Source organism: Harpia harpyja, chromosome 3, assembly GCF_026419915.1.
Source record: "Harpia harpyja isolate bHarHar1 chromosome 3, bHarHar1 primary haplotype, whole genome shotgun sequence".
NCBI classification, from domain to species: domain Eukaryota; kingdom Metazoa; phylum Chordata; class Aves; order Accipitriformes; family Accipitridae; genus Harpia; species Harpia harpyja.
The window spans coordinates 26,390,974-26,405,252 of record NC_068942.1 but is presented as its reverse complement, the minus strand read 5'-3'; the positions used below and the strand labels follow the sequence as shown (position 1 = coordinate 26,405,252).

Below are 14,279 nucleotides of genomic sequence, written 5' to 3'. Positions count from 1 at the left end.
CGCTGAGAACCACCTCTTGCCAGCGATGTTTCAGCAGGTGACAGAAATCCTTCTACACAGTGGACACCCACCTACAAGGCAGGCCTATTCCTTCAAATGGAAAATGCTCAAATTAGGAATAATCGGCATAGTCCGTTGGCTCTGGTGCCGAAGATCCTTGTCTGTGATGTTGCATTTTAAACAGACTGGTTGACTCTTGGCTCCAGGTGCACCTTGCCACTGTCCTGGCAAGCGATACCAATGGTCATCTCATTCTTAATACTGTCCAAATTCCTTATTTCAACTTCACATTTCAATACTAAATTCATGGAGCTTGTTTTCAAAGGCACCACTGGACTCTTCAATGCATCACCTGCATCTTTGCTTGGTTCTCTTGGTAATTGTCAGCTCAAATGGAAAGTAACCAAATGTGAAGAACGTAGTTGGCAAACCTTCTCCACAGTGCCATCCGCAGAAATGTTCTAATAAGAAAAGCAAAGATGCGACAGTTTGTTTCAGACATGCACTATTTAACTGATAAGAGTCAACTTTTTAGATTATCTCCAAATTTTTCTCTGCACACTTGGCTTACCAAAACCCAACTCATTTCACCACTGAGGCTGAGAATAAGAATTCTGCATTCAATTCAATTCAATGCTATCAATTAGCCACAAATGTCTCTCATCTCGCCCTGCAAATGTTAGTGTTTCACTAGATTCCAAATGGCACATACATCTTGCTTCAGAAACATACTTTTGTTTGAGATCTTTAAAGCAGTAATATGCCATGATCTTCAGACTTCTGTTAAATGCTATACCTTAATCTCTCAAAATCAAGAGACTGATAATTCAGTTCGTCAGGTAGCTGATACTCCTCTTTCTGATTATTCAGAGTATCTGTTACCTAACTACACTGGGATCTATGCAAACATCTGAAGAAGGATCTGAGACGCTATATAGTAACTGTAGAATTTCAAGATGATAACATCTGCCTATATGGAAACTTTGTGCCTCATTTTGAAGTTTGTTTTCAGCAACGGCTTTGAATTGCAAAGGCAATAGGGGAGGGTGGAAGCTGTTTTTCCTTTCTCGCTGGTATACAGGAGCAGATGAAGATGGAAGATACTTGCATGGCTTCCTGAGATACTATGCAAAGGACCCCAAATACAAGCACACACAGTTGAATCCATTCTGGCTACATCACCTTGAAAAATTGCAATAAGGGAGAGTAATTATTTTTTCCTGCTTAGAGCAGGGTACAAACTGTTTTACAGTGATACAAATGGTCCTTTTGTCTAGGGAAAAAAATGAAATTAGCAAAATTAATTCATGCCTGTGGCTCTACAGAGGTAGGGCCTCTCTCAGCTTTGGAATCAGAAAGAACTGGGGTTTTTTTTCTGTGAAAGGAGCCTAGACTATGCTGGTTACTCTCAGGTTGTACAGCCTTGAAATAGCAAAAGACAAAAACTGGTTTATTTATCATCTTTCATTTTGGTAATTTCAAAGTGTACTACTTCAGTTTTGACCTTGCTTACTTACATTTTTCCCAGGACTACTTTATTCTTCAAACCAACTTTTTAATTTTTAAGCAAACAAACCCCAAAACTTCCATTTTGAAATGGTCAAACCAGGAGATGGAGAGAACAGTCCTTTCCTGAAAAAGTTCTTATCATATTGGCCCTTTCCAGAAATAGGACTCCCAACCAGTCCTACGGAAGACCCACTGGGCAGACCTGTCCGGTAACACGGCAAGCTGTCAGCCTCCTCTCAAAACCCCCCAGGCTGAGTCTTCCACAGCCCATCTCTTGTGCTGCCCCTTCCACCCCCTCCTTACTACAAACTCTTTGTCAGGAAAAATCAACTGAGGCAGCAGGGAAAGCATGGAAAAGCCGCGCGATGCGTTTGCACCATGTCGGGTGAGCAGGGAACAGATGGGCAGCGTGGTGAAACGTGGTGTGCTCCACAGCGTGCCTCCAGCCGGGCCAGGATCAGTCCTGCTCCTCCGCAGGCTCCGGCCGGGATCGGAGCAGTGCGCGAAGCAGTTCTTGCTAGCGGTACGCCGAGCCTTTGTGACAGCAGGTTTTGTAGCAGCGCTCAAGCCGCCCTAGTCTTGTCGTGAACAAAAAGCCATTAATATCCTGCAGAGTTCCTGGAGACTAACAAAAATCATTGCATTTTCCAGCTCTGTTAGTTCACAATGATGAGTGTATATAAAAGAGACTAAAAAGATGAGGATACCTTGTTTCCATATATTGCGATATCTCTGATCATTTTTCATAGCTAGAGGCACTAAATTCAGTAATACTCGCCACAATGGAAATGATGGAATTATTTTACTATTTATGGAATATAAAATTAGATTTGAGAAGCATAAATAAATATGCAATAGGAAATAACTGCAATGGCAGGAAGATGAACTTGCTGACCTAAGAGGTCTTTTCTCTCTTTAACTCTAGTGATTGCACAGATATGTTTCCATTTGTTGTTATTAAGAAATAATAATAATAAATGTAGCTAAATGTAATGAAACTTGAGAATTCTTAAGCTGATAAGCTGTATGGTTGAATAGTCATACATATTTAATAGCCAAAGAAGGAAAATATAATTTACCATTTATGTTCACTCTTTGAAATGTTCCTGCTACACCTATAAAATCTATTTTTAGCAGCCATTACGAGTTTGTTCAATGGCGGTGTTTCAGAATCCTCTATTTCTTTTAAATCCCAACACGTTGTATATTTTCTGCCCAGATGGTCTTCAGAGTCTAGGCAAGGCTCTTAGATGTGCCTCTGGCTATGACAACACTGTGCTTGGGAGAAAACAATGTCTCTGGCTCCCAGGGGATGGGTTAGTCCAGGTCAAGACCCGAGAGAGGAGGCAGTTTTGACCCACTCACCCCACCCGTAGTGGAACTCTCTCTCAACCACCTTTGTCTGTTGGCCTCTATATTGGATCCCGATCTCTTCTGCACGTTGCAGTTTACTAGGAAGAAGGGTTATTTGGCGAGGTAAGGGTAGAGAGGTGGAGGAACCGGCACAACTAGATCTGTGTGCACCTGCTTTCCTGGTGTAGTAAGCGAGCAACCAACCTGTGGTCACCTCATCTAGCTACGGATAAAACAGCCTACCTGTCTTAATCTTCAAGGCAGTAACCATGTACAAGTTTACCTGAATCCCGATAGAATGAAGCCCCATTTCTTCCTGAGATAGTGACAAGACTGACAAGATACAGGTTTAAAAAAATAACAGGAGTACGACAGGGCTGCACAGAGGATTAGAGATGTTCTGACTCAGTGCCGGTCTCAGTAAAGTGCACGAACGACAAGCAGAATAGCTTTTAATACTGGAAGGGGCAACATGAATGGAAATTAAAATGCAACAAATGCCAGGAAAGATATGCAACCTGCCCCTGTAATTCTAGATCGGTGCTGATCCTGCATTTGACAAGAGTTAAATGAAATGGATGCTGCTTTTGGCTGCTAGGGGTCAGTAAGACAAAAGTCGGTATTGGACCTGTAACTTTCTACAAATTACCAGGGCATGTAAAGATTAGTGGCACCTGTGGTTTAGATGTTAACTACAGAAAAAGCACTTTGATATATTGGTCTAATTCAACACAAAAGTCCTTTTTTCTGCTCTCCTCTGGATGCATCATTGAAATAGGCTGCTTTTTATGGCTAATTCTCACCTGAAAATTGTCGTGCTTGTGACTTGGGTAGGTTTACAACCGTGTATCGTCTATCACATTAGATATCAGTTATAAAATAGCACCTCGCTACAAGCGATTTAAAAATACAAATGGTGTTTTCAAAAGCCATGGGGACTACAAGGTTTTGTTCTTTTGGGTTAATTCTTACTTTCAATTACTGCTGTTTGGTCAGTACTAGCAGCTCAGCGTTGCCAGTGGCGACTCAGTTTCGTTTATGCTGAGTCTTGTTTGCCCCCCTGTGGTATAAGTAGAAAAGACAGACCGAGCTGTAGTTGTTTGCTGTATTCCTCCTGTTTTGTGTTAAGGGTTGGTGCTTGAAATGCTTGGGGCATGAATAATTTTGCGCTCATTTTCCCTTTTTGGTACAGGTAAGTTACCCACCCGAACCCAACCCTTTCTTTTTATCCCACAGGAACACACCAGAACGGGAACTTTTTATTCTAGAAGCACGAATGAAGGAAGCTCAAAGGCTTTTTTTGTTCACGATATTTTAATATGCTCTATATAGTTGTAATAATCTTCCAGGATGGGTGTTCAAGCCTATCAAGTTCAATTACATAGTTATTTCAAGATATAGAAAGCCAGCTGAGTTTTTTAAAATTGACAGTAAATAACTATGGAGAATCAATCAAATTTAATAACTGCAAAGCCGTTGCTAGGCTCCATCACTGAAAGAATTCAGGTTTTCTGTTTATCAATTAACTTGCAGGCTTTTAAAATGCCAGTCTTTCATAACCCTTCAGGTTTTTGCACAGTTTAGGTAAAATTTTATATATTTGAAGCAAAAAGAAGTAAGCAATATAACCCTGCTGAAGTTAATTAAGATGGCATCACATGAGCTAATACCTAAACCAGAAATAGTACAGTTACACCTCACTGGTACCGCCGTGATGCTTTTGATCCTGTGTTTGACTTCTGAACATTATGAACAAACTGCCTTGATAAGCAAAAAACCCCTGTTATTAAGCTGCAAAGCAGTAATGAAGGCTTTTGTGCACACTGATTAAGCAGCTCCTATGGCTGTTAGTAAAAATTAGTCTTCTGTCTCTTCTCTTGTAAAATCACCCAGTTGTGGTAAACTCAGTTGTCTTCAATTACGCTATTAATCCTCTGGCTCTGCTTTTCTAACAGAGTTTCATATTTTTACTTCATCAAGAGCGTGGAGTAAAAAATTGTGGCCACCAAAACAGAGAGTATAACAACAAAAGAATGATACTTTCTTGTATGTCAGCTTTATTCTTTGTAACCTGAATAAAGAACTAGATTCCAGGAGATTGTCTGTGCTGTCAGACTATTGTGAACAGAACATCTTGGCATCATTTGACAGCTAAAAGAAAAAAAAATTTGCATCCCAGCTTCAGAGGCCTTCAGATTACAAAAGACGCCAAAAGCCATTAGTCTGTAGAACTGGCTTACAATGGAAAAGAGGAAAGTGCATCATCTGACATGTTTTAAACTGCATGGAGATCAGTCCTGAACTGTCAAGGTGATGGACTACTCCTAAGAGGCCTTTTCCATTTTTAATTTCTATAATCAGAATCATAGTTCAAGCTCTCCACCAATGACAAGCAATCTCATATTTAACTGGAAGTTACCAGAATGGGAAATATCAACAACCTAAGCACTGTGGGAAAAGGCTGATATTATTTGGAAGAACATTTGTATGTATGATACAGAAATCAGTAGAGGATCACTATATGCTATTAATCTGACTCTACATACCTATTATCATAATGTCTGTCCTAACTATACAAAGTATGGTTTTCCTAAATTCCACTAAAACACTACTCATCTATTTTTATTGCAGAGTGAGAGCCATGTTTTGGGTTTTATTATAATTCATTGTCTTACAGCTGCTAAATACATATCATAGTAAACACAGAGGAAATATATTAGCATGAAATATTGGCATTTGGAATAGGATACCAATTTACTGTCTCTGGTTTTTAATTGCAATAGATAGGAAATATCAGCAGTTTGGCCCTAATGGGGATTCATAAGCTCTGTAACACAGACTGGAACAGCCAACACACCTGATCCCTCAGCTTCTCTCCCAGTTCTTGCACAGTTCTCTCTTCTGCGGTTCTCATGTAAACCAAGGAGAACTGCAGGTTTTACCAGCTGACCTGGAAAATCGGCTCACTGTCATTTACTTTCCAAATTTGTCATTTCTATTATTTAAAATCTGAAATTTAATATCAAGCTTTTCACTCTAAGAAGAGCTACTCAGTGGACATCACATATTCACATAAGCATCGCAGAAACTTGTGCAAGTCTGACATAAAGAACGTATGCCATTCATCAATTTTGGCTACTTACTGTTATCTGATACTTACTATTCTGCAGTAGAATTCAAGGGAAAAAATCACCAATGCTAATTAAACAATAATTCCCATAGATTTCAATATGGAACAAACATGAAAACTTCTCTTTAGCCTGCAAAGTTTGATCTTAAGTCAGGAAAATAAATTAAAAACAAATACTTAGGCCTGTATGTTAATTAAAAATAAAAATTGATGAAAAATTAATTATGTGCATAAATTTAAATTTTTTACAAAATGGAAAGCAAAGAACTTAAAATGAGGACCAGAAAAAGAATACTATTATTTATGGTTGTGTAATCGATTTGTTAGAGAAATCTTTCCTCTAATGAAGACAGAAGTAGCTTAAGCACAAATGTAGCTTACAGGATATCCCACTAAAGTCAGTGGGACTAACCCCAGGTTTAAGTTAAGCATGTACTTCAGTACCTTTCATATCAGGCACCTAGCATAAAAAAGCCAAATAGGTGTGTACTGATAAGTTAAACATGCTCTGCACTCTTTAAAATAGTGTTACCTGATCTCATTTAAATAACAATTCAAAGGGATAGGTACAACGCATTTGTACTTACACATTTGTACTTATAAAAACAATTGTGTAAACAGAAAAGTTCACTTGCACAAGCTGTATTGAAAATACCTTCCATTTAAAAATTAGCTGTCAGATTTTTGTCAGTGGAATACCTCGTATTGTTTCACAACTGTTGAAGATTAATCTGCGAAATGCTTTTTCCCCACAGAATTATGAAATTTCATGTTGCAAAGAGAAAGTTTAAGGAAACACTTCGTCCATATGATGTCAAAGATGTCATTGAACAGTATTCAGCGGGTCATCTAGACATGTTATGCAGGATTAAGAGTCTTCAGTCACGGTAAGAAAAGAATAATTTCTGCTCTGCATAAGCATCTTATGTTATGTCATTCACTGCATAATGAATATTGGTAATGTTTAACATTTCTGTGTTATATTTGGGTACAAATTCTCATCTGTGCTTCAGCCCAGCCTCTCTTTCTGTGAACACAGCTCAGCCAGAAATTACATTGTGGGTAAAAGCACAAAAAACCATGTATCTAAAATGTTGCCAGAAAATGGAAGTCTGAACAATAGAAAAGGTAATCCTTTATCTGTAAAGACCATTCATAAACAAGGAATTTAGTCAGGAGGTTGCCAAAAGGATGAAGTCGACATTGAGAACTGCCTTTCTCCCATCCCAGACTTTCTCTTTTCACATAAAAGAAATTGGGAACTACTGGTAATGTAGTATTTCTGTAGTTTTTATGTTCTAGATTCTCAGCAATAATAATTTCTTTAAAAAAACCAAAACCACAACATTGCATCATGTGTATCTTTACAAGCATCAGGGCTGAGATTCCTCCTTCAAACTGACAACTTTCCCAGGACTCGATGCTGCTGTTAGGATGGGAGAGCTGAGGGTGGCACTGGTATGTCTGCTCCTCCACAACATCAGCCTGCTGCAGAGGCCACCTCGTCTCTTCCCTTCTCAGCAAGTCTAGCCCCGGCTCTCCCAGATGATGGCTAAGTTCTTGGCCCTGGTTAGTGCCAGCAGAAAAGAAAAGCTGTCTCAAATGCTCAAAAATAATGGGGTTTTTTTTTCCTTAATTAATAAAATTAAGTTTGTCTTCTTTCTCAAGTGCTTTGCTGAAATACAGTGATTTTAATTTTTAATGTATGGGTATAGCGAACGCTGCCATATCATCACCGTTTTCAGGAATCACAGCAGCTTTTGATTTCTCTTACAGCGTTGACCAAATTCTTGGGAAAGGACAAATCACAGCAGATAAAAGAAGTAGAGAAAAGAATCCTGCAGAGAATGAGACAACCGATGACCTCAGTATGTTAGGGCGTGTAGTCAAAGTGGAAAAACAGGTAGAGTGATTATCTGTGTTGCTTTGTCTTGCTCTATTGCTCATGCCTTTTGTGTATTTTATTGCCAGTTTCAAAGGCTGAACAGGTAAAATATTTTTTTCTAATATCTGCTTCATTTACATGTTGAAATAAAATTGATATTAATCGTATTACCTTAACAGTCTTCCACGTACAGAAAAGTAAGTAAGGAAAAAACGCAGGTTACTAATTTTTTTCCCCTTTTATTAGCTTGCTTCTGAAAAATTTACATGGCTTTTGACATTATTTTTCAAGGGTCAATAGGGTATACCAAGCTCCTTCCATTTTTCTCTTCAGCAGTCACATTTTTCCTTTGCTTGGGCTCCAAATATTTTAAATTAGTAGTTGGCATTAATGTTAACCTTTTCCTCTCCTCCTGTAGGTACAATCCATTGAGTCAAAACTGGACTGTCTATTAGATATTTATCAACAAGTTTTGCGAAAAGGATCTGCATCCGCGCTCACTTTGGCTTCATTTCAAATGCCAGCTTTTGAGTGTGAGCAGACTTCTGATTATCAGAGTCCATCAGACAGCAAAGATTTGTCTAATTCTGCACAAGTTAGTGGATGTGTATCCAGATCAGCTAGTGCCAATCTGCCTCGTGGCCTACAGCTTATACTGACACCAAATGAATTTAGCACTCAGGCTTACTATGCTTTTAGTCCAGCTATGCATAGTCAAGCAACGCAAGTGCCAAACGACGGACCTGCAGCAGTTAATAATACATCAAACCAAATAAACCAGGCAACTAAGCCAGCAACTCCAACAACATTACAAATACCACCTTTCTCATCAATGAAGCATATCAATAGGCCTGAGCCCGTTCATATTATTCCTGTAACCACACAGGAAAATATTTCCGATGTCACCGCTTGCCTTGTTGCATCAAAGGATAAAGGACAAGTTGCACAGCCCAGTGCGACGAAGGATCTCACATGGAGAAAAAGTCTGGATACAGAAGGGGAACCTTTGCTCTCAGTTAAACCTGTGGTGCAAATGGATTTAGGTAAATCTTTATCTGTACAAAACCTTATACAATCAACAGAAGAACTGAATGTACAGATGGCTGGCAGTGACTCCAGTGGTTCCAGAGGTAGCCAAGACGTATACTCCAAATGGAGGGAGTCAAAATTATTTATAACTGATGAAGAGTTGGAGACAGAGGCAGGAACAGAGACTACTGAAGCCATCTCGCGCCCATTAGTGGAAACAACTCTCTCTGCTGACTCTCTAAGGACTGGAATATCAAGATCATCTCAAAGCATCTGCAAGCCAGGGGACGGTACAGAAGCACTCAATCTGCTCCACGTCAAACTTAAATAACAGCTTGTGGGCTTTCTTCATTGGCTGGGTCATCCCTCTAGTCATACATATCATAGCATGAACTGTTTTGAAAGCCTTTTTAGTAAGAGGAAGTCACAAAAATCAGGATGAATCTGCAAAGCAGTTGAATGAGCCCATATCTCCTAGTTGCATGAAAATGCATGTTTAAGTGATGGCTAACATTCAAATTTACACCTACAGTACGGCAGCCTTTCATGTAGTACAGTAGGTTTAAATAACGAGTTGCCTACAAAGCTAATGCTGCAGGATGTATCAAAAAGCAAAAATTTGAGCATTTAGACCTAGTGCCGTTTCTACAGGGCAGAAGTAAAAATCGTAAGGTTTTAAAGCACTTTGCTTCTGAACTAATTAAATATATATATATAATGTCCTGATTTAGATGATAGTTTATGTTTACAACAAAAAAATTATCTACAGCTGCTAGCAAGGTACCAAGGAAACCAGTAATATGGGATTAGAAATGGCCGCCAGTTGCAAGATACACACATTAGCTCATCAGTAATCAGTTATTTTTAACTCTGAAAAACAGTATGTTAATATCCATCCGATTTTTGGTGATTTAGTGCTGTGGCAAAAGTACCTGACACACCACTATCATGTTGTTCTTTATAACAAGAACATTATTTTGCTACAAAGAGTTTGTATTTTAAGGAATGGGGCTGGCCTCAGAAGTGGATAACCTGGGTGACTGCACTAAAAATTCAGAGGAATCTCTCCTTCTTCCAGACACATTGAGGAGCTATCTTGTGAATCTGAAACATTTTGGCAGTAGTAGGTGACGGAAGCAAGGAGGCACTGCCTTTGTTGTAGAAGCAATATTTCCTTCTGTGGAAATTCTTGCAATTTTCCTTGCAGTCCCAACCTGATACCGTGACAGCACTTCATAAGTCTGGGAAAGGAGGGAAAATGAGGAACTGAAATACAGAGTAAAACTAAAGAGGACAGAACAGGGAAGAGAGAAAGACAACACAATCAATGAAGAAAAAAAAGAATATAGATTTAGATGGGCAGGAAGGGAAATTATCCCAGAAAATAAAACAAGGAAGGTAAAGAGGCAAAAAGATAATTTTTTTTTTTAAATCCAGCCTGTCAGTCACAGATATTGAGTGCTATTTCCAAAAAAAAAGCCACATAGGCAATCAGAAATGGAAACAGAAGTAGGGAAGACCACCTTAACTGAAAAAAGCCCTGAAGGCAAGGGGTTTTTTGTTTGGTTGGTTTTGTTTGTTTGCTTTTTAAATAAAAAGGGAGGGGGACAGAGGGGAAAGTGGTCACACTCTCATAGCTCAATACTGTGTCCCAACTGCAGTCATTTCTTGTGAGCTTTCCAAGAAAGGACCTTCAGCCTCCTTCCTCCCAATACCTGAGTTTTCAAATTCAAAGCCTCCATCAGACCAAGCATTCCTGCTTGATACATCCTCTTTTTTCCTTACCCTGACCTACACTTCACTTCTGCTGAGATGCGGGAGCAGTGTTAGAGCCTACCTGCACATCCCCGCCAAAGGCTTTGCCGCTGGGAGAACCCTTGCGGAGCCTACACAGGTTTTCGCTCTTCCCAGCTGAACGAGGTTTCTGTGCGTCGCCTCCCCCCCGATTTACACCCCACCTGCACCACTGGCTTTTAGACAACCCGACTTGGGCTCAGCTTCCCTCTAGCAGCAGGAACGCCGAATGTACAGGGATGCCCGTGCCAGCTCACTCAGGGCAGTGTTTTCTCAAGGCCCACACATACCTGCTGGGAACTTACCATGTACATCAAAAACGTCACTCCAGTCTTAACCATGGCTAAATGCTGTAGATTGTATTGTGAAGGACTTGATCTGTTTACTATGAAACCATTGTAATTTCTGCTTCCATATTTCCTTTACCGAAGTATTCCTGGATGTTACATGACAACCTTATTATGTGAAAGTACATGCAAACTGTAGAGTGTATATATTGTGTCGTTATACGGGGTCCACGGATGGTACAGTGTTCCATGGCTTACGCCAGAGCAAACTTCAGCTGTTAAATCCTGAAAGACACCTTGAAGCACAATTTCCTCACCACTGATTTGCCATATAATTTACCACATTCAGCCTTTCCTGCTTTTACGTGCTGTCTGATCATACTAAAGCCTGATTACAACAGTAATTTTGTGAGGATAAATAGGGGTTTTTCCACATCTCAGTTCATTTAACCATTAACTTATTTGAATGTGTGCAGTTTATCCAGACAGATCTGTAAGTTTAAAGTACTATCCAAAATTTAACAACTTACAAGTTTTTTTTAGCCTTCTCTTTCTTTTTCCTAACGGTTTATGGTGCCTTTCTTGCCTTTCATATGAAGTCTCCTGCTCCCCTAAGCATAAACCTGCATTTGGGTCCAGTTAAGGAGCAAGAGATGGGGCACATAGCAACTGTGTGTCAGTAACGAAACTCCCTTCCCTTCCTTGATGAGATCGCAAAATCAAAGCATCGTGTATTGGACACCACTCTTCCATCTTTATCTGCATGAGTGGATGGTTGCACCCCCATTGAGCCTGGAAGGAGTCAATGGGAGAACTGAGCATTGGCCCTGCCTGTACCGATTCCGCACAGAAACGGGGCCTTGGGTTTTGCTGATGATTTATCTCACGGAAACTTGGTATTTTTGCCTTAAATGACATGCTTGAGTCCTTCTAATTTTAAGTTAATTTATTTAATACAATTTTGTGCACAAAAGAATGAGTTCTATAAATTATGTATGAAAATGTTAATGTCTTTACAAAGTCCTAATAAATCCAGAAGATCGTATCTTTTCAAATTATGGTTTAAAATCCTAATTTTTTTCTTTTATGCTCACCATTATTATTTTTGTAGCTGCAAGTCTTATCATATAGGAATTTTTTAACATAATATTGATAGAAAATAGAAAGAGTAGTGAATATATGAAATTCTGGAGAGGAAGAATTGTTTGTTTGGATTTTTATAGGCTTTGCTCATATTTCCTCATGAGGAGTTTCCTGTTTCTACGCTCTCTCATTAAAAGACAGTGTCATGACTGACAGTCATTCATTGGTTTCACAAAAGAAGGATCTGTCTGGCTTTTCAAGTCTTGTCCTGAGCTGCTTATTAAAGCCCAGCTCATGATGGCTAATAAGAATTGTTCATGAGTTGGGACAAAGGACAATTTTTTTTCTGATTTACAATCCACTTGAGGATTGTTGAAGAGAGAATTTGAACTTAAGTAAGAGCTTCAGGAATTAAGGCCTATCCAAATAACTGTTTTCTGATCAGCATGTTTCTTGTACCTGATTGAAAAGAGAACTGAAAAGAATAGTTTTGATTATTATTATTTGTTTAAAAATTTGTATTTGCTCCTGGCTTATAGGATCTATACTTTTTATTTAAATATGAATATGGTGTTTTAGCCTAGGGTTCAAGATTGCAAAGATCATACACTTTTACTCACAGTGCCCATGGTTGTTCCATATGTTTTTGAGATAATCCTACTTAGAGTGACTGCTCTCATTATAGTATGGTGATGAGTAATTCACCGGCTCTTCTGTGATAAGTCAAATCATACTGAATTGCTGATGTATAGTAGAACATCTGATGTACAGTAGTATTTCTGGATTGGGACCTGCAATCCTTACTCAAGCAAAAATTCTATGGAATTCATTCATTCTATGGAATTCAAGAATTTTTCTTGAATCGGGAGCTCAGATTCAAATCCTTATTTTGTTGGGCATCTGTTTAAAGTGAAAATGGTAATATTCCAGTTATTTCCTGAGGAAACTAATACTTAGCTGAATTTACCCATGTCACATTGACTATATAAAAAATAACGCACAAAGTACTGATGTAAAAAGGGAAGAAGAGAAGGGACATTTTTAAAAAGCACAGAGAAAAGGAGAATAATCAGAAAAGAGGAGTAAGCAGGAAAAGAAAATATAACAGCAAAGGAACGAAAAAAAAGGGTTTAAACACCTGAGGCTAAATTCATCCTTGGATGGCTTCACTGACTTCAATGAATTCACTGCCCAACCGGGTGAAGTTCAGCCTCCATTGGGATAATCAGGCTCAGTTCCACTGACCTTAAAGGAACTGAACTCACCTATACCAGGAATGAACTTGCCTCTCTGGGCCAACTTTTATCCTGACTCATATGTCATCCAATCCTTTTGGATTCATTAGGTTTGAATGAAATACAGGTCAGAAAAGAATTTGCCCCAGATATTTCTGCTTCACATTTTTTTTCAAGTGTGTTAATCGACTTAATTCAAATGGATTACAACATCACACAAAGTGCTGTCACTGTCTAAAAAGGTTAATTGGTTTTTGAAATAAGAATTGTCCCCTGCAGCGTCAGTGGAAGCATGTAGCATGTCCCTGTTCATTCATCTGGATGCAAATGTGGCCATTCATTCAGCTGCGGCCACACATAGGACAAGTCCAGACATATCCAATATCATCTGCTATTGGAAGCATTTTTGACTTCTTTGAAAGATAAAAAAAGACAGTTTCGTAACAGGCTTAGAAAGCACGAAGGCAGCTTCCACTGACACTGCAACGACATTAGCCAGTACATTACAATGTTGATTGTAACTTCTTGACAAAGTTGAATCCATATTGTTGTTAATAAAAATGATTTGAAAAGTACCATGCTTACTGGGGTTTTTTCCTTACATAAAAGATTGTATGGTGTGAGCACATATCAGGCAAGAAAAATATTTAAATTTGCTCATTGTTTTCCTTTTGAAGTTTTGTCATTTTTTATTAAGTGGACCAAAACACCACACAGGAAGCTTACTAGAATAAAATGTGCACAAACCAGTCAGATACGTTCAGTTTCTGGTAATTGTTTACAGCAGAGTTTACTTAAACTTCAGATGTTTCAGCACCTCTATGAAAATGAGTTTGGAAGTTATTATTACCTTCCCTGTTAGATAAATGGTAATTGATTCAGAATTGGCAATCAGGGGCCTGTGTGAGGAGCAGGATTCCTCTGGGAAGGCTCGTCCCCGACCTCAGTTTAACTTGAGGCCTAGGTGAAGCCCT

General features: G+C 39.0%; 1 protein-coding gene across 1 annotated transcript in view; it reads left to right on the top strand.

Moving 5' to 3' along the window:
• KCNQ5 (potassium voltage-gated channel subfamily Q member 5) overlaps positions 1-13,880 on the top strand; it is a 292,976-nt gene extending 279,096 nt beyond the window's left edge. Inside the window, exons 12-14 of the mRNA XM_052781719.1 lie at positions 6,748-6,879; positions 7,769-7,895; positions 8,296-13,880. Coding sequence (XP_052637679.1) covers positions 6,748-6,879; positions 7,769-7,895; positions 8,296-9,237 — 1,201 coding nt within the window. The 3' untranslated portion in view covers positions 9,238-13,880. The remainder of the gene's footprint in view (positions 1-6,747; positions 6,880-7,768; positions 7,896-8,295) is intronic.
• Positions 13,881-14,279: the final 399 nt, after the last annotated feature.